This window comes from Filicampus tigris, chromosome 4 (assembly GCF_054856515.1).
Source record: "Filicampus tigris isolate MCC_2025a chromosome 4, RoL_Ftig_1.0, whole genome shotgun sequence".
Classification (NCBI taxonomy): domain Eukaryota; kingdom Metazoa; phylum Chordata; class Actinopteri; order Syngnathiformes; family Syngnathidae; genus Filicampus; species Filicampus tigris.
Window position 1 is genome coordinate 19,243,806 of NC_141220.1, and position 19,094 is coordinate 19,262,899.

The 19,094-nt window shown below is 40.4% G+C and overlaps 2 protein-coding genes across 6 annotated transcripts in view; one reads left to right on the forward strand and one right to left on the reverse strand.

Annotated features, from left to right (window-relative positions):
• Nucleotides 1-19,094, reverse strand: part of LOC147148817 (uncharacterized) — a 23,122-nt gene continuing 4,028 nt past the window's right edge. For 2 of the 5 annotated variants that reach the window (XR_015086377.1, XR_015086378.1), the window contains 3 exons: nucleotides 17,881-17,930; nucleotides 10,918-10,994; nucleotides 1-444 (listed from right to left, as the gene is read on the reverse strand). Coding sequence is in view for 1 of the 5 variants with exons in the window: in XM_086027289.1 (XP_085883415.1) it covers nucleotides 8,816-8,858; nucleotides 10,942-10,994; nucleotides 17,881-17,930 (146 nt within the window). In the remaining 4 variants the exon portion in view is untranslated. Of the gene's footprint in view, nucleotides 445-5,944; nucleotides 8,859-10,917; nucleotides 10,995-11,738; nucleotides 11,882-17,880; nucleotides 17,931-19,094 lie in introns of those variants that run through there. The other 3 variants (XR_015086376.1, XR_015086379.1, XM_086027289.1) reach the window with 3 other exon arrangements.
• slc17a6a (solute carrier family 17 member 6a) lies at nucleotides 69-14,742 on the forward strand. The gene is made up of 12 exons (XM_086027280.1): nucleotides 69-648; nucleotides 1,708-1,963; nucleotides 2,088-2,206; nucleotides 5,617-5,731; nucleotides 7,427-7,514; nucleotides 7,695-7,781; nucleotides 9,698-9,840; nucleotides 9,925-10,074; nucleotides 10,423-10,555; nucleotides 10,633-10,743; nucleotides 11,760-11,887; nucleotides 12,434-14,742. Exons 1-12 carry the CDS (start codon nucleotides 560-562, stop codon nucleotides 12,761-12,763), a joined length of 1,749 nt encoding a protein of 582 aa, XP_085883406.1. The 5' UTR covers nucleotides 69-559; the 3' UTR covers nucleotides 12,764-14,742.

Below are 19,094 nucleotides of genomic sequence, written 5' to 3' on the forward strand. Positions count from 1 at the left end.
TTCGACGTGTGCAACGCGTGAGGGATTGCTTTCTGCTGCGATTCATGGCTGCTCGTCGTCAGACCACCTTAGTGAAGCAGGAGGGGTAAGTAGCGTACTGAATTGGTCACGAGTGGGCGGGGCTCTGGCTGCACACAGGTGGATTGCTCCTGCTCTGTCCGTGGTGCTGAAAGCTTCTCTCACTCCGGACCCGAACCTCCTCCTAACGCCTGCAATATCCTCCACGAGCTCCCCCAACATACCTTGACAACTTGACGCGCTCGTCTTTCTACATCGGCCGGTGGATCTTAAAAAATGGCTGTGCGTGGACTTAGAGACTGCGCAAGGCAAAAACGGACTTACTGGAGTGCCGCTTGGTGACCGTGGAAGCAGTTTTTGCACACTGAGCGTCTTCGTCCTCTCCTTATGCCAGCTCCATTGGATCTCCAGGATATCGAGGCGTTTCTTTTGGGGCAAGCACAACGAAAACACGAATTATTCGGATTACACTAACAATATGTACATACACCACTTGCGTTTCTTACACTAGAGTAGTCGTGAAGATCATTTTAGGGGGGAAATGGAGACTGAGAGCAATGTGGGAGGTGTTCCAAAGACTAAAGTGGGAATAAAACAAATTGCGGGAAAGGCCCTCGGAAGTCTGTACAGGTAAGGTGAATTTATGTCATTTATGCATGTTTTAAAACGAACAAAATACATTTCTGGTTAGGAAGCTTAGCAAAAAATAAGCACATTTCGTCAATATTTACTCCTAAATTAAGGAAAGAAATCCAGGCGGGAATGATCATTTATGGGATAAATGTCAGGATATAGAGACCACGGGAATATTTAAGGATCGCATATTTCCCAGGAGGATGAGCCCCCGCTCCACCAGCAGCTGTGCGTCTTTTTTTTTTTTTTAATTAATAATGAATTCAACACAAGCGGTCGTGACAGAAAGTCTGCCATGATATCTATTAACGTTTGGATCAGTCTGTATCAATGCAAAATCGATGCTAGTCTAATCAATTGACTCTCGATTTATTCTTTTTTTTTATTTAGTGTAAGGATATAACAGCTCTGCATGGAAAATGCTTTCCAAATATTTGGGGGTGTCATTTTAACGAATTTTGGGAGCTGTAAATAATAATAATTATTATTTTGATAAAAACTATAATAATAATAATGATAGTTTTTTTTCTCGCTCACAACAAGCCATGACGCACATATTTAAAAGAAGGAAAATGGATTTTAAACAGTCACTTGCTCGCTGGAAACCAAAAACGTGACTCAAAGGTGTTGAAAAAAAAAAATCTGCTGCAGGCCCACTTTTTCTCAAGGCCTGCACATTTACATCTTTGGTGTTTTAATACAATCCCTTTCTAATCTATAAGAGCAATAGAGCCACATCTATACGTCATGTTTGCTAGGGCTGTATTTTTAAGACATATATTTACAGACTATAACAAAAAAATAACCGCAGAGAGGCTATTGTTGCTGCAATGCGGTATGAAGGTCATTGCCTTTTGGGGGAAATAAATAGAATTTTCAAATAAACAAAAAACGTGTGCTTTTATAGGCAGCATGCTGCAGATCAAAAATTCAGTGAATGCAATTTCTGCGAATGTTCTTCGCATATCCGATTTGCCCGCAATATGAATGTGAATGTTTAATTGACTACGGGATTTATCGCACGTTTCATTTTTTTTTATGCTTTGTGCCATGCAGGAGATTGGAGAAGAAGCAGGAGACGGGTGAGGCCATCGAGCTGACCGAGGATGGGCGGCCCCAGGCCGAGCAGGGCCGCAGGGGGCCCCTGTGCGACTGCACGTGCTTCGGACTCCCGCGCAGGTACATCATCGCGATGCTGAGCGGCCTGGGCTTCTGCATCTCCTTCGGCATCCGCTGCAACCTGGGCGTGGCCATCGTCAGCATGGTCAACAACAGCACCATCCACCAGAACGGCAAGATCATCATTAAAGAGGTACGACCCCACACCCCCAGCCCCTCCCCCCTCGAGTTCGTGCACACTTTGTGCAGGGAATCCATTCTTAGTATTTGCACTTCACTCGTCATGCGATATGTTAGCATCCTTTGTTTTTTGACAGAAAGCCAAATTTAACTGGGACCCAGAGACGGTGGGGATGATCCATGGCTCCTTCTTCTGGGGTTACATCGTCACCCAAATTCCAGGGGGATACATTTCTTCCAGACTGGCCGCTAACAGGTCTTTGATTGATCCAATTTGTTATATATTCATGCTTGAATAATATATAATGACACAATATGTGTCTATATACACTATATACTGTAAACAGATATTCAGACATACATGCATATCATACACAGGATATACCTATACGTATATACAAATGTATACTAGTATGTAGAGTATATACTGTTTATGTGCAAATACAATATTGTTCAAAGTTTGGGTGTCACTTAGAAACGTTATTTTTGAAAGGAAAACACTATAATTTTTTGAGTGAAGGTTACTTTAATCAGATATACATGTCTCGACTCGGGGTCACCAACCTTTTTGAAGTTGAGAGACATACTTCTTGGGTACTGATTAATCCAAAGGGCTACCAGTTTGATATACACTTCTCAAATAATTTGCTTAAATTACCTTTAATTATATTTCATTAATAATAATTATTGATATTCATCTGTGTGAAGATAATTAGTGATTAGCCAATCCAATTAAATAAACAGAGTTGACAAAAATGCTTTACATTAGGGCTGCGCAATATTTGAAAAACATACCCCCATATGGGTGTAGAATATTGCAATCTTGATATCGATATCATTGCAATACTTCACATTGTTGCCTACCTAAAGAAATAAAATTTTTATCATCTAATGAAAGAAATGATTTTTTTTCATGCAACAAAATAATCAGGCATGACACATATATATATATATATATATATATATATATATATATATATATATATATATATATATATATATATATATATTGTACTGGATGGCGATGTCCATTTAAAGTTATATTGATTGGCCAAAGTCAGATTAGAATTCCATATGAAAGTATAAATTTATCACACGTCTTTGTGATATGCAAATTGTACGTGCCATTACGGTGATGATATTTTTTTTTTTTATATATATCGTGCAGCCCTACTTTACATCAATAATTAGGTCAGATATAAATCACAGACAGCATAAATCACAATACAATACATTTGTGACTCCCAAACTTTACGGTCATATAGAAAAAGTACTTTTCAACAGTGTGTTTTAATGAAAAACATGAAATTGTCTGGGTGACCCCATATACTGAATATATGATTACTGTATATATTTGGATTTTCCAAGTGCCCTACAAGCTTGGTTGACAATGTGCCTTTGACTTTGTAGTAGGAAACAACTGCACTGCATAATGATAGCTGTTTTGAATACAATACTGTTTATTATTATCAGGATAAAATATAGAGTGCCCACTGAATAAATACACATTCATCGTTGTATATGTCATGCTGTGGCCATATTTAAAAATGCATCCATTTCTTACATCTCTAATTTGGAACAATAGAATGTCAGCCATGTTCACGTGAGTGTGAGTCATGAAAAGATCCCAGTTGATAAAAGTGAGGATTTTGCTGATGCCCACCAGGCGCCTCCACCCTCCCTCCATGTTAATGAGCTCCCATGGGAGACTCCGTGTCTAATCCTTTATGTTCACATGTATATGGCGACCGCCTCAGCCAAGGCCCTGTGTGAAATATGGCTGCAACTAATAATTGTGGGATGATTCCGATCCGTGCCGCATTATTTCTACAACTATTCAACAGGGACAATCGGGGGGAATGAAAGAGAGGCCACAATAACATTAAGATAAGGAGATAAGACAAGAGGAGCAAAGAGCAAACCATAGGGTAATCCAAAATGAAGTGGCCTATGGGTGAAAACAAATAATGTGAAAACAAACAATGGCATATACAGTTTACAACTATGCACATTTTTCAGAGTACTGCTTATGCAACATATATTTGAAAGAACAGCCAGTATGGACTTCAAATCGTATACAGTATTGAAAAGAAAAAGAAGGGGAAATCAATACTGCTCCTGCATGTAGCGAAGGAGCAAATGTTTGAGTAGCATCATGGTGCCAAGTAAGCTGAGCCCACAGACGCCTTCTGCTCCAAACACCTCCTTTTCTTCCTTTTCTTTCCACTGCGCATGTGTGTGTGTGTGTGTGTGTGTGTTGCATCCGATTAAGATTGATTTATATGCTTTAACAGCGGCATTTGTGTGTTTTGTCTGTGTGCTTTTTTACTTCAGTATGTGGTGCGAAATCACATTGTACAGTGGAACACAATTTGTCCAAAGATGCTTTTTCTTTTTTGTTTCTCAATAATGGAAAAAGAAATAGCTAAAGGGTCAAACTGTTGGCATCATTTCAAATAATACTGTAAAAAGCCTACAAGTGTCAAATGAGTAAAGCATAGAAACAAAACTACTGTAAAACACTCACACTGCAAATACTACTACTCAACAAATCCCTTTTTCTTCTTTTTGTCAGGTTTCCGTGCAAAAACTATGAAAAAAAAATCACAATGACTTGAATGATATGTAATTTTTCAATAATAAAATTAACTTGAATTAATAGAATTTAACACTCTAAAACTCCATGGAGCCTTCAGTTAACTTTCCTAATGTTTGTTGCTATGGCGTCAGCAACACATTTGTATGAAAGTCTGAGCGTGCCATAGCCACTAGCATACATTATTAACGCAATATTAGTCATAATTACAGTACATGTTTGTATGGTAAGCTTTTCTAGGCTCAGCTTCAGAAAACAGGTGAGCAGTGATTAGTTGTTATCCGAGCCCTGAGCAACAGTGATGTCATTTTCAGTCGACAGCAAGTGACAAAATGGCTATCCCTTGAGATGGCTAAAAATGGTTGGATTTTACTGTTTGCAAAAATGCAAAATTAATCACAATGCCATGTTTAGACTAGCGGAGGTGCACAAAATATATTATTGTAAAGACAATTTTTGGGTTGGCCTCCGCTTTAATGTCAACAATGCAAAACACTACAAACAGGTGAAGAAATAGCATCAGTGTCAAAATGCTATAAACCTTTAAGCAACGGATATCTGAACACAAACAATGGAGCAACACATATAAACAGAAAATATAACAACACTCAAGGGTATATATTATTTATCCTTTGCAAAAAAAGACTAATATGACAGCAGCTGATTGGGTCACTTGTGAAACACTTCCTCGTGTGTGCTCCATGCCTCGATTATACCCAGATAGCAAAGGCGCTTACACCAGGAGTAGCACAACATCCATTAAACTGAAGCAAAAAATGTGGCGAAATCAGTTATATTCCTGACATTCTATTTAATCATGTAATTACTGTATGTTTCTATAACGTAAATGATAGAGTGCTTGATGTGAATATTCATTCATAATCCGTACCGCTTAAATTACTCCAATTTCATGGACCAAATATTTGAATTTAGTTGTTAAAATGTCAGTGCTTCTGATCGTGTTTAAGGCCAGAGTTTACTTATAACATTTTGACTTTCAATCTTCCACTGTACTCTGCTGATTTTGATGTGGTCAATGATGCTTGTTAACATCTCCCTCATCCGCGCAGAGTTTTCGGGGCTGCAATCGTGCTGACGTCCACCCTGAACATGTTCATCCCCTCTGCGGCCCGGGCGCACTACGGGTGCGTCATCTTTGTGAGGATATTACAAGGCTTGGTCGAGGTACTGTTCCGTTTTGAACTTCAGCATGGTTAAAAAAATAAAAATGACAAAAATAACGTCTCATTATTGAGTGCTAGAATTGGGCCCCTCCCCTGATGAGTGTGCCCTGACATTCTCTATTTAACCACCCTTTGTCTCCATTTATGGATCAATCCTTTCATCGTAGCGCACATGGTTGCCAGAGTGGTCAACAAAGAGTGAATCGCGGGGCTTATGCGGTGTACTCCTCCAAATGTTCACGCAGAACAAAAGAGCTCTGGACAAAAACACTTAATGCATGCGGCTATCGCGGCTCAATAGAAAGATTCATTTGCTATTATAAAACTGAAGGTTATGTTGTTTTGTTAGGCTACATACTGTCACTTGAATGGCGCTCGGTGACCATGAGAGAGGGCGAGAGACGGCTGTGCACAGTCCAGCATCCACTTATTATTGCAAATTAAACATTAGCATTTGGGTCTGTCTCCCTTTGCAAGCCCCAGCAATTTGTGTCTATCAATAGTTGATTGTATGCCACTTAGTGGCTAATGAAGATTTAATGATGATTTTTTTTTTTTGTTCTCCGTCAAGTGGCAGTCTGCTTGGATTTGTACGGACTCACACTTCACCTATTAGTCTCTATTTGAGAGGTCGGCTACAACCATGTCGCACTCTTTGTTATCAGTTCCAATCTGTCAGTGGCGCACTTACCACTGGACAGCGTATGGTATTTTTACATGTAGTTTAAATCAGCGGCATTTATATTGGGCCACATAGCAGGAAAAATGTAGTACCGCAGTCGTTCTTGCCGTCTTGCAGTAAATACGGGACAAAAGTGGCAACGTTCATTCAGAACAAATTTGGAAACAATCCATTGCAAAAAATGTAAAAAAAAATAAATAAATTAAAAAAAGTATTCCAACTGAGTGTAAATTTAATTCATGAAAGTAACTTCAATGTAAAATTGTGCAGGATAATATTGGCAATTCAGCGCATTCAAGTTTAACACACAAAAATCAGACAAAAAAAAGTAAAGTAAATTCAGGGATTTGTTAGATGGAAAACTGCAGATAATGTACAAAGACTGAGAACTACAATATGTAGTACTGCATTGGAGTGGAGTTATAGCATCAAACTGCTTTTCACCACTGCAGTTTGCCAGATTTTTTTGGGCGTGCGCTCAAACAAAGCCCTTGGGCATGATTCGCCCCTCCCCCACTCTATAACAACTTGAGCGCCTTCCTTTGCAATTAACGGAGCGGTGACATGAAGTATTGTCTACACCATTTCTTCACATAGTGCAATGGCGTGACAACTTTAGAGCGCCTCGTTGTACGTCACACAGAGGAAGACACAGCAGATAGGAGAGGGAACAAATAATAAAGGTGGACATGACTGTCAGCATATGGACAGGGGCTTTCCGCTGGCGTGGCAACTTCAGAGTGCCTCGTTGTCGGCCGTGAGTGCATACACATCATGTGTGGTTTCAGCGCATTCAGCTGACGCGCCCAAACTTTGGGATTCGCAATTATGAAGCCTCACTTTATATTCTTGCCGATTTTTTAACGATACAAGTTTGGCAGGGTGGTTCACAACACTTCTCTGTGGTGCGTCAAATTTAGAAGACAATTATTATCATTTACAGGGATTTGAAAAAATATATATTTTACTGACAGTTTCAGTGAAAACTGAGCACACTGATGTTTCCGTTTGCAGGGCGTGACTTATCCAGCATGTCATGGAATCTGGAGTAAATGGGCTCCTCCTCTGGAAAGGAGTCGTCTGGCAACCATCTCTTTCTGTGGTACTTGACAAAGCACAATCAGCATGTCTGGAAATGTCTTCCACCCATGACATACTTTGCTTTATAATTTCAAAATATTGCTCGACTTTGTGTATACAAACGTCTGGTGGAGACTTAACACTGTCGTCAGGGCCTTGCTTGTGAATAAAGCAGCTGGCTCATAGTATTTGTCCTGTGCAGGATCCTATGCTGGTGCGGTCATAGCCATGCCTCTGGCTGGAATCTTGGTGCAGTACACAGGGTGGTCGTCCGTCTTCTATGTGTATGGTCAGTAAACATGTCATCTCTTCATTCAACTTGTACAACTTAGTTAGGGTAACATCAGCAACTACACGCTGTCAGTAATTTTTCAGGTCTCTACTTCGGCATCACTGGTGATGAAACGAAACCCCATCCATCCTTCTATCCATTTTCTATAGCGCTTGTCCTCATTAGGTTCGCAGGGGTGCTTAAGCCTATCCCAGCTGACTCCAGGCGAGAGTTGGGGTAGACCCTTGATTGGGCGCCAACCAATCAGACGGCATTATTCCAACATCAAGTCACTTAATTTGGAACAGTTGTGTCATATTCACATTCTTTATCTTTTCTTATCAGTATCTACTGTATAGTTTACCAGATTTAAAATGATTTCTCAGTATCTTTATTTGAAGATAATGAGAAAATTTAATACAACCCAAATGAAAACCAAATTATTTCAAAGTTGGTGTCCTGAATACATTAAGAAAATACTGATTGAATATAATAACACCATTAGGGTTCTGAGGTCTGTAGACTCGGGTCGATTAGTGGAGCCCAGGTTTCAAAGCAAGCACGGTGAAGCGCCATTTAGCTGTTATGCTGCACACAAATGGAATAAGTTGCCAACGGAAGAGAAGTCAGCCCTAAGTCTAAATGCTTTTAAATCAAAGTTCAAAACTATGCTTATTTCCCGCCCATTCATTTCATTAAGATCAATTTCACTCTTTTAGTGATTTCAGAAAGCTACTTTTCTTCCCTTTTGTTTTTTTAAATGTCTTTAAATCTTTTGATTAAATATAAATAATGATCTACGTTCTTTTAGTAATTTCAAGCAGTTACTTTGTTCTCTTTGCAAATGTCTTCACTTGTTCCGTTTGTTAACGCATGGTGTGCTTTGTTTGTGTGAAGCACAGAGTTGCCCTGTGTAAGGCTATACGAATAACATTGCCTTGCCTTGCCTTGTATCTGTCCCATTCCGTATTGATTTGTCAAAACGATTGTGGTGAAAAAGGTCACAAAAACCGCAAAGCTAGTGTTGGAATTTATGAAGGCCGCGTGGATCCTCACACGAGCAAGCGTTGTGGTGTCCAGTGTTGAAAGACAATCCTATTGACAGAAAGAGAGAGAGGGGAAAAAAAAGGACTGATTGCACTTCATCAAATTCAGAGCGAGGTGAGCATTTGCCTCCAGTGCTTCGTTTTTGGGACAATAGGTGAATGGTGGGAGTGTATGCAGATCGCAAAAATTGAACTAGTGCGGTATAAAAGTAAGACTACTACTATGAGATGGATTCATAATAATATCAATACTACAGCAGTACTACAGGTTTTCAGACTGACTTGTATAAGTACATATAAAACGAGTAATTTGATAGATGTATTTTCGATTGATATTTCGATCGATGTATTACGCATTGATAGATGCATTTTCTATTTTCATCATCATATTCAACATTTTGCACATGTCCCTTACCTTTCTGTCCACCCTGTCATAATGGGGTAACTACTGCTTAAAAAAACTGATGTTTTCAACGCCATTACTACCAGGATTTTATCTTTCTTCAATGAAGGCGAAAACAGTTGCACAGCAAATGTTTTGTTTTGTAGTTCTCATCAAAATCTGTGTAGTTGGAGGACAAGTGGTTTGGATAATGGATGGATGGATATTGTCAACTTTGCATATCCACTCAACATATTAAACCTTCCAGATGTTAGAAATATTTTTTGTTAGGCACAGGACACAGTCAGTTTGCTAACCGAACCGTGTTGCCAAGTGAAGGGCCACCGTTTAAAGTTAACATGAGCCAAAAATGTCCACCCTGTCATTGTCCAACCTGGGTGCAATGAGGAAGTCTTAAAGTCACCTTATGGTGATATTGACTCGCGTATACGTGCAGTACAGCCTTGTTGGTTGTAGCTCACCATTGCACCTTTCAATCCTCACAGGTACCTTTGGTTTAATCTGGTACATGTTCTGGATCTTGGTGTCCTACGAGAGCCCGGCCGAGCACCCGACCATCTCGGAGGAGGAGCGCCGTTATATCGAGGAGAGCATCGGAGAAAGCGCACAGCTGATGGGTGCCATGGAGGTCACTTCTCCATCTCAGCAATTTATGTCCCTCCGCATTCAGAATCCAGTTAATCTATATTTTTTCCCCCCCATCTTAAATTAGAAATTCAAGACCCCCTGGAGGAAGTTCTTCACCTCCATGCCCGTCTATGCAATTATTGTGGCAAACTTCTGCAGGAGCTGGACCTTTTATCTGCTGCTCATCAGCCAGCCTGCGTACTTTGAAGAAGTGTTCGGCTTTGAAATAAGCAAGGTAAGCCTATCAACCCAGAACTACTACTAATGATCGAATGCTTCCCTTCAAGAGACACTCATCTGTACTGAAACAGAAACAAATTCTGAGCTGAAGTACTTTGTGAGATTTGTGGTGTCCTAATCAGTGACTGTCTCATCTTTAAACGGAATAATCTCATCGCCCTCATGCAAGAGAGAAGCATGAATCAAGCTTGTCTGGCAGTTGTGATTCAGGCTGAGGAGGAGAGTGTGATTGCTGAGGGTGATATACGGCCCAGACATCAGACCCCAGCAGACACGCTCTCATACACACACACACACACACACACACTGAACGAATCATCTTTCTTACACGTGCGCCACCCAGGTTGGAATAGTGTCGGCGCTCCCCCACCTGGTCATGACCATCATCGTGCCCTTAGGAGGCCAGTTGGCCGACTACCTGCGTACGCACAACATCATGTCCACCACGACGGTCCGCAAAATCATGAACTGTGGAGGTGAGCTTGTGCATGTGTGCACAAAATGAGCTGATGACAGTATGCGTCAGTTCACCCATGTGTCTGTCTGATTTTAGGATTCGGTATGGAGGCCACCCTCCTCCTGGTGGTGGGGTATTCTCACAGTAAGGGGATAGCCATCTCCTTCTTGGTGCTGGCAGTGGGCTTTAGTGGTTTCGCAATATCAGGTGAGGCTTCAAATAAGTCCTGGTTTATGTTATAGGCAGAGGTGGTGAAAGGACTTACACTGTACTTGAGTAAATGTAAAATCGTTTTGTAAAAAAAAAAAAAAAATTCTGTTAATAGTAGAAGTACTAATTCATCTGCTTTACTTATAAAGGGGGAGTTTGCGGTTTTCTTACTGCGAGATTTGAAGATAGTCTTACTTCACTCCTCCCTCCAAGTCGCTGACGAAAGCCACGTTCCTCATTGATGTGCTCTGAAATGTAGAGTAAAAATGAACTTTACTGCCAATTGTATACAATGCACATTTAAATAACATTTAGGTTTTTTTTTTTTTAAAAGTGCTACCACACGTTGGCTGTGGCTTTATCAAAACAACGGGTTGCTAACATTGTGAAGGGACTAAATAACAAATGCAAAATTAGTTCATGATAATAGGAAAAAAAAATACACAATACCTGTTCACATGTGTCTTAGATTAGAGGGGATTTTTTTTTTTTTAACGCCAAATCAGGTGTTTTTTAAGATGGCACGAGACAACACAAACACCATTAATCATTCTTGTAGTTCACAACATTAAACAATTCTCTTAAATAAAGCCATGGCAAAAATCTTGCTTCTGCTAATATGTCACGTCATGTTGGTTCACGTTCCAACATGCTGCTGCTCTCACTTTTTTTCGTGCCTTATAATTAAATCCCTGAAATCTCAATTACTCAAATCAATCAAGATGTCAACCACAGTTAACTTTATCCCTCGCAATTAATGTCTTTTTTTTCTTTGTTTGAACATTAGATCGCCATCTGCGGCGGTTGAAATGAGTAGCACGCCTATTTTGCCAAAATAAGGCGTAGAAAAGAAAGAACAAATCTTTTTTTCAGTTGTAGTGAGCAAAATGACACTCAAGTAACGCACAGATACCTGAAAAATCTATTTACAGTAACAAACTATTTGTACTTTCCAACACTAGTTACGGGTGGTCCAAAATTTCAATACACACTTCTGCTGTGCTTGCTTGTAGGTTTCAACGTCAACCATTTAGACATCGCTCCACGCTACGCCAGCATCCTCATGGGCATCTCCAATGGCGTAGGCACCCTGTCGGGGATGGTCTGCCCTCTAATTGTGGGAGCCATGACAAAGAATAAGGTGAACTATTTTTATTCTGCCACGTAGTGATCGGAATGCTAATGGAAGTTAAGAGCATTTGCAATTTTCATTTTGAAATGCTAAAATCGAAGAAGAGAAAATAGACTTACATGTAAGTCCAAACATCTTCATCCAAACAAAAACCTTGATGACAAATACTGAATTTCAATGTCTACTTACTTGGGGAACCCAAAGAGTTTACACACACCAAAATATTTTTTGTGCACAGAACACAGGTCACCATTTGACTTCCCCTTACAAACAATTGTGTTTTAACTCAGCACGAAGCATGGATTCTACCCAGGATCCTAACAAGCAAGCCATTCACTCAGAACTTTGCTATGTTGACGTTTTGCAAAGCAACTTCAAACAGTTTTGAAGGCTAGATGTTTAGAAAGGTCGCAAAAATTACACATGATTACCTTTAACTAACTAACTATCTTTACTACAAAGTAAATTGTTGCAGTGTTGGCGTATGGCAACTATTAAATCAGGTCTGTGGGTCTTTAAATTGTGACAAGGTCTAACCACTATTTCCGGTCCCAGTCTCGAGAAGAGTGGCAGTATGTCTTCCTGATTGCCTCCCTGGTGCATTACGGGGGCGTGGTGTTCTACGGGATCTTCGCATCGGGGGAAAAACAGCCGTGGGCCGACCCCGAGGAGACCAGCGATGAGAAATGCGGCTTCATTGATGAGGACGAGCTGGCCGAAGAGACAGGTGACATCACGCAGGGTTACGGCGCCATGGGCGGCCCCGCCAAAAGCTACGGAGCCACCGCACAGCTCAATGGAGGATGGGTGCAGGACTGGGATAAGACGGAGGAGTACGTTCAGGAACCGGCCGGGAAGATGTACTCAGAACGAGGCTATTCTTAATAGGATATATGTCCAATTTCCATCAAAGATTGCACAATCAAACATTGTAGGTAGATGAATCCATTCCGCGTATTCTAGTTGTACGGCTGTTGTAGTTTCGAACGGCTGGTGTAAAGGGGAGTACATGTTAGATTCTCGCACACTTCTCATTACATCTACAGTCAGCGTAGAGAGGTTGCAAAGCAAGCTGCAGGCCGATGTTGTAGTCTTAGGCACCCAAACCTCATCAGTTTACTTGAACAACATGAGCCAGACGACACCGCAGTAGACCATCACACAAGGTCTCTCTCCTATTGCACTGAAACTATCACAAGAATTCTAAAAAAAAAAAAAAAAAAAAAAGAAGAATTTAAAAAAACAAAACAAACAAATGATATTGTGTTTTATGTACTGTATATACCTGTATACTGTTTCTGTGAGACTATTGTGGATTTGGGTCGTTGATCTGTGTTTAACCTCGATATAAAAAGGCCATATTTTTCATGGACAGCACCTTTTCAGGGAGATGTCTGCTTGCAAAAAAGGTCGTCGGCTCCTCGAGCGAGACCTGTAATACTCTTGAAGACTAAAATAGGGCGAGTGAACCTTAGGATTGTAGTGTCGTTGTTGCATGACTTTGCGCCAATCAATGTCGAGACGCAGCGTTGTCCTCATTCATCCACCCGCCATGATAGGAGAGAAAATAAACTTTGCGCAATGACATGGTGAGGTGAGACAAATCAGAAGCCTCTCCGAAGGCGATTGTTCATTCAAGTTTGGTGTGCACTGCAATAAATCCTGTGTAACGGCTGCTAACCACCACCTTCTGTTTTTGTAACGTAACACTGGCTTGCTGTATGAAACTGTTCTTGTTTTGGAGTCATGTGGTGATCAACGATAAGGCGTGTGTTTTTAAAAATTTTACTCGTGTCCCGCGAATCCAGCTTTAGTGCTCATGGTGCCGACTTTTGACAGTGAGGAATGCAGTACTGTATGTGGATGACTCCTTTTGGTGTTTCTTGCTTGTTCTCACTCAAGCGACTTCACGGACACGCGAGTGGACCACATTCATTCATGAAAAGCTCTTCCATTTGAATTTCTTTGCTACTATGTTTCACCTTTTGCTGTATGAAATCTGCAAGGATGTTTAAAATATATGAATATTTAAGAATGTTTAAGATGACCAAAAGATGTTATCATGGCATTGTGCCTGAAGTCAATGTAAACAGATAAATGTGATTTTATGGATACAAATATTGTGTTTAACAAAGAGGTATGTTAATGTTGAAAAGTGCTATAAAAATGCTCATTTTATATATATATAAAAAAAAACAACAACAACAACAACAACGCAAAAGGCATGCTTTTGTCATCATCTTTTCATCCCTTGTGGAGGTTTAGCAATGATTCTTGAGGCGTTTAGCAACCTTCTCCAATCAGTCTGTTGTGCTCCCATTCTCTCCACAGTTCTCATTAGTAAATCAATGGCGGAAGTCTCTGGGGTACACAGAAAAGTATTGGACTCGGTAGCTTGGTAATTGGTAGATGGAGGGGGGAACAGCAATGTTAATGGAATGACTGGAGTTTACATCCCGGCAAGAATCATGCAATGAGGATGCATGTGGTGTAAAATCTGTGAGGAAGCCTATGCATGAATTAATTTCAATTACAGGGGAAAATATGATGTTTATTTTGTTTCCCTACTCTATTCATCTAAGAATTGCTAACCACATTTGCTGCACTACAGTTAAGCGAATCATTGACAATAGAGGGCATTCTATTATATTTGTGCAGTGTGTATACGGGTAAAGTGTGGTACACTTTACACACCTCAGCCTGTCCTTCTCCACACCTCTGAGGTCAGTCATGCTACACGCAGCACATATTGACCCGGCTCCAAAATGAAATCTAGTCACGGGATAGACAAATCAATACCTCCAGAGCACAATAACGGATTACATAAAATTGTATCAATAAAGTTTCAATTGAGTTGACAACAAGTGGAGGTGACGTTGTAGAGTTTATTTGTCAATTTTGGAGGACAACCAAAACAAAGCAAACCAATCTGACACTTTAGGCCGCAATTTCACTGCAGTCGGATTTCCAATCAAACAGCGAGTTAGTACATTTTCTACTAGTGATGTTTAATAAATAAATAATTAAATAAATAAATAAATGGGAGCTATTTTTCTTCAAGTTTAATTTACATGTAGTCTATAAATATAAATAATCAAGTGTAGAAAGAAATAGTGTAATATATATATATAGATATATACTGACTGACTGGTGACCCAAAAAAGGATAAGCAGTATAGAAAACGGAAGGACCTCCTTTGTGTTCAGCCTCAAGTATGAGCCGCCATGTTAGTGCCTTGCCCAGCCCAACACTCAGCCCTAGTCAATGATTACGTATTGCGGCTCGCTTGCCGGGTAGTGAATAATTCAGAGCAAAGATGGCGCCTATCCATCTTTGGATTCACATGCAACACTCTGAGCTTCTCCCTCCCCTGCAGCAACAAGGATTTGACGGTTTCATGAATGGAATATCCCTGTGCACAATCGTAATATTATGTATGTACATCTGCACAATTTAATGACATCCAAAACAAGAGCAAAGTAAAACAAACTGCCTTTACAAAGGTAATAATGATCAGTTTTACTTAACAATGTGTTCATGTTATGGTTGCTTGCACTGCCGAGATGCACTGCATCACACAGAGCAGCCTTATATAAAGTACGGTACCGGAAAGGGATACTTAAAAGTAAGTAACGTCCGCAAGAGTTAATCACCTTGTATAATATTACTTGAGTAAAAGTCTTAAAGTAAAGTAAACAACCGTATGCCTTAACAACAAGGTCAGACCCAAGCTGTACAGTAAAAAAGTTACACATAACACACTCTGTGCTCTGTAATTACATCATCAAACAATGCCTTAGGATTTTATTTTGTAATAACGAAGATGGTTAGGAGAAATGCATTAGAGTAAAAATGAAAGTTGCCAAGAATATGAATAAGGAAGGTACATATACCGGTACCTGGAAATTCAACTTCACAAAGTATTTATACTCCCTTACATTACAACACTGACACTGAGAAGAACTGGTTCGGGTGTGGTCCAAATTTTAGAAACCCTTCACAATATGATTCAGTTCAGTTCTACAGCATCACATTAGATTTGACACTATGCTACAACAACATGTTCATTTTTTTTCCCCCCCTGAGTTTGAAAGGAGCGGCATTTATATTATGAGTGGGGGCCGAGCATGACTCTTTGCCCACGATGGATTTATCTCAAGTAATGTTAGTGTTTACTTGGGCTGTCTGATGACAAGAAGCAGCTCTATGCAAGCAGCAAGCAATTACAATAAATCTCAGTTCCTCCTCGGATAATCGCCTCGTCGGCTGAGGAGGAAGGTAAAAGCCATCAACACTTGCCACTGTCCCGCCTCCTCAGTGCACGTGTTGATTTGACAGAGAACCCAATTGTGTCACCAGTCATGTGGAACGTCTTTTTCCTCCCGCCACACCAGTCACAGTGGTCACAGCTGTTGCGCCGGTGACAAGCTTGTTAGGTATACGGCGCGCTGTAATTGGACTAAATCTGGAATCAGGGTTTTCATTCATAGCAGGGCGCGGCTTGGATTCACATCGCTGACTTTGTGCAGCATCACGTTCACGTCATTGTTTTGAACTAGTGAGAGGGCGAGCGGAGGCGAGAGGATGGACTGTTGTCGGTGTGTGGGGCAGGTGCAGTTTGGCTCCTGGGGGACTGTAATGGGATGAGGCCCCAGCCGAATGAGTGTTTGATGACGGGCTTGCGCTCCTCTCTAGGGAGCCCGCCTGCATGCAATTATCCGGCTGGCCGTGCTCCCCTTGCCAAATTGCACCCTACTACCTCTCCACACTGCTGCCTACATAGCCATTCATTTTCGAATAATCCTCCATCAACTCACTGGCTGTAATTAGAAGGCCAAATTCGAAATGTACCATTGGAGTAATTGGTGTTTTATGAGCCTATCACGTGTGGTGTTACACCACCTCGGGGCAATTGAATTGTACACCTCCTCCCATTAATAAAACAGTAATGGCTGCATGCTTGGAGCCTCAATCAATCCCTCTTACATACATTAACGTCACCCACATGCATGTGCTCAATAATATTTCGTAAGGGATGCGCGCTTGAAAAGCCATTCCTTTATTCAAACTTCTCCCTTACGAGAAAAGAGATTCTTAAGTGTGAGCAGCAGAGCGGCTCATTTTAAGCTTTCATCTGTGCTTACTTTCTCGTCCTACTGAAACATTTATAGATGCCAAACTGGATACCCATAATGCAGCAGGGAGCTTTTGATGAAGATTTGTTGATATGAGGGTTACATTTTTAGACCTGCTTATTACTTTTTTTCCGGAGATTGCGGAATACAATGTGTTACTTCTTCTTGTTCCTCCACGGAACTGGCTCAGATCCTGTAGTTTGTATGTAAGCTCATCTATCACAAGTTGATCCAGTTCCCCTCCCCCATATCACATTAGGGTGACAGTTTCATAGCTCTCTTCTCTGCAGTGTGTTCATGTTGGTATAAGACACACCGAGACAAAGGGATGAGAGGCTGATAAGATTTTTACAGGATAGCCTTTGTGCTGGTGAAGCACTTCTGATGACAACGTGGATAAAATGTGCAGATGGATGCCGAGGAATATTTGAAAGAAATGTGTTGTGGACATTAACTCGTTCAATCCCAAAGACACATTTATGTCTTTTCAAAGTCCAGCCATTCAATCCCAGGAATTTATTAATATTTTTTTCAAATTTTTTCAAACCTTAGAGGAAAAGAGCGTCTGGAAATGCCTAGCACTGAATGAGTTAAAAAAAAAGGGACATTTGTTGGGCTACACAGAAAAAAAAGCCTTCAAATCATATTTTATTTTCGATTATCTTGTGTCCAACTAACACGAAGATTTGGGTGTTTAAAGCGGGAGAAAAGAATGGCATAGAAATATTAAGTAGTTTGAATTTTTGAGGACATAAAAGGTAGGTCCCGTTGATCTAACAACAACTGATTTGTTTGTGTTTATTTTGAACATAATACAAATGTTGAAAGTCACTGCATCTATTTAATTGAGTGTGAGGTATTGCTTACCGTATACAGTATTCCCATCAAAGTTGACCTTTTGGAAGATACTTTTGGCCCTAAACAACATTAAAAAAAATTACATTAGAGTCAAAAAAAATTATTCACCTGTGGAGTGCATGTACAATGAAACAGTTCTAACTCGATAGTTGTGTTTTCACTGCCATATAATGTATGCACCAACCGTGTTCCTGCAAGCACAGCACATCTTACTGGGGAGTCTGACGGAGCATTTTTCATAAATATTCAGAAGAAAAAAAAGGCTCATGTCCAATGATTCTGTAAAAACAAAATAGGACTGCTCTGCATGCTTGTTGATCCTCAGCGTGGAGCACAGGTGTAAAGCGTGGCCCCCCACACACCCACCTCTGTGATCTGTCACTGCAGGGGCCAGATGAGGCCAGCGCCGGAGCGGCTTAGGCACGTGCCAAGGGAGGGCTCTAAACCCTCACCACCCCCAACCCACCAGCCCCTATTCAAATCACCAGATGGGGGCTGGAGCAGACCTTTAATGAATGCTATCCCTCACCACGCACAACAGACGCCGTCCACTTGTCCCCCTGCAGTTATATAAGGGCTAGGGGGTAGTGCGACTTTTCCTCCAAGGACACTTCATTAGGAATAAATCAAATAAGAAGCAATATTTCCTCCCTCTAAATTAAGTTTACTGCTTCAAACTATAAACACAATCATCAAGCCTGGGCATTATTATCAGCTATGGTATTGAAACTCATTAAATAGGAAAATAATTCAGTTGTGCGTCACAGTCTGCAAATTAGACTTAACAGTGAGATACGCCATTTTTTAAAACGTTTTGAGTGACAAAATGTTTCATTTGTGTTAAAAACATTCTGTTGGTGCTCACTGCAAAGCATGTGTGACTTTTTTTTGGTAATTCAAGAATACACAGTCTTGATAAAGGTTGTAAATATGTGCAACAAGTTAGAACTAGATAGAAGTAATTATGTTTCAACATATTAATTGTAAATATATTTGGCCACATTTGATGTCATGTATTTTTTTTATTTCAAATTAACTTTTGCATAAAGAAGCTCATAAAATTTGGAAATAACTTGACATTTTGACAGCAATAATGTGTAAAAATGTCCCCAATTTCACCATCCGTTACCAGAGGGCGTTTGAGATGTAGTTGACACTACTAGAGTACCTTCACTTTTCAAATATGCTAACTAAATAACTCGTAACAGTGGACCTAACATGTT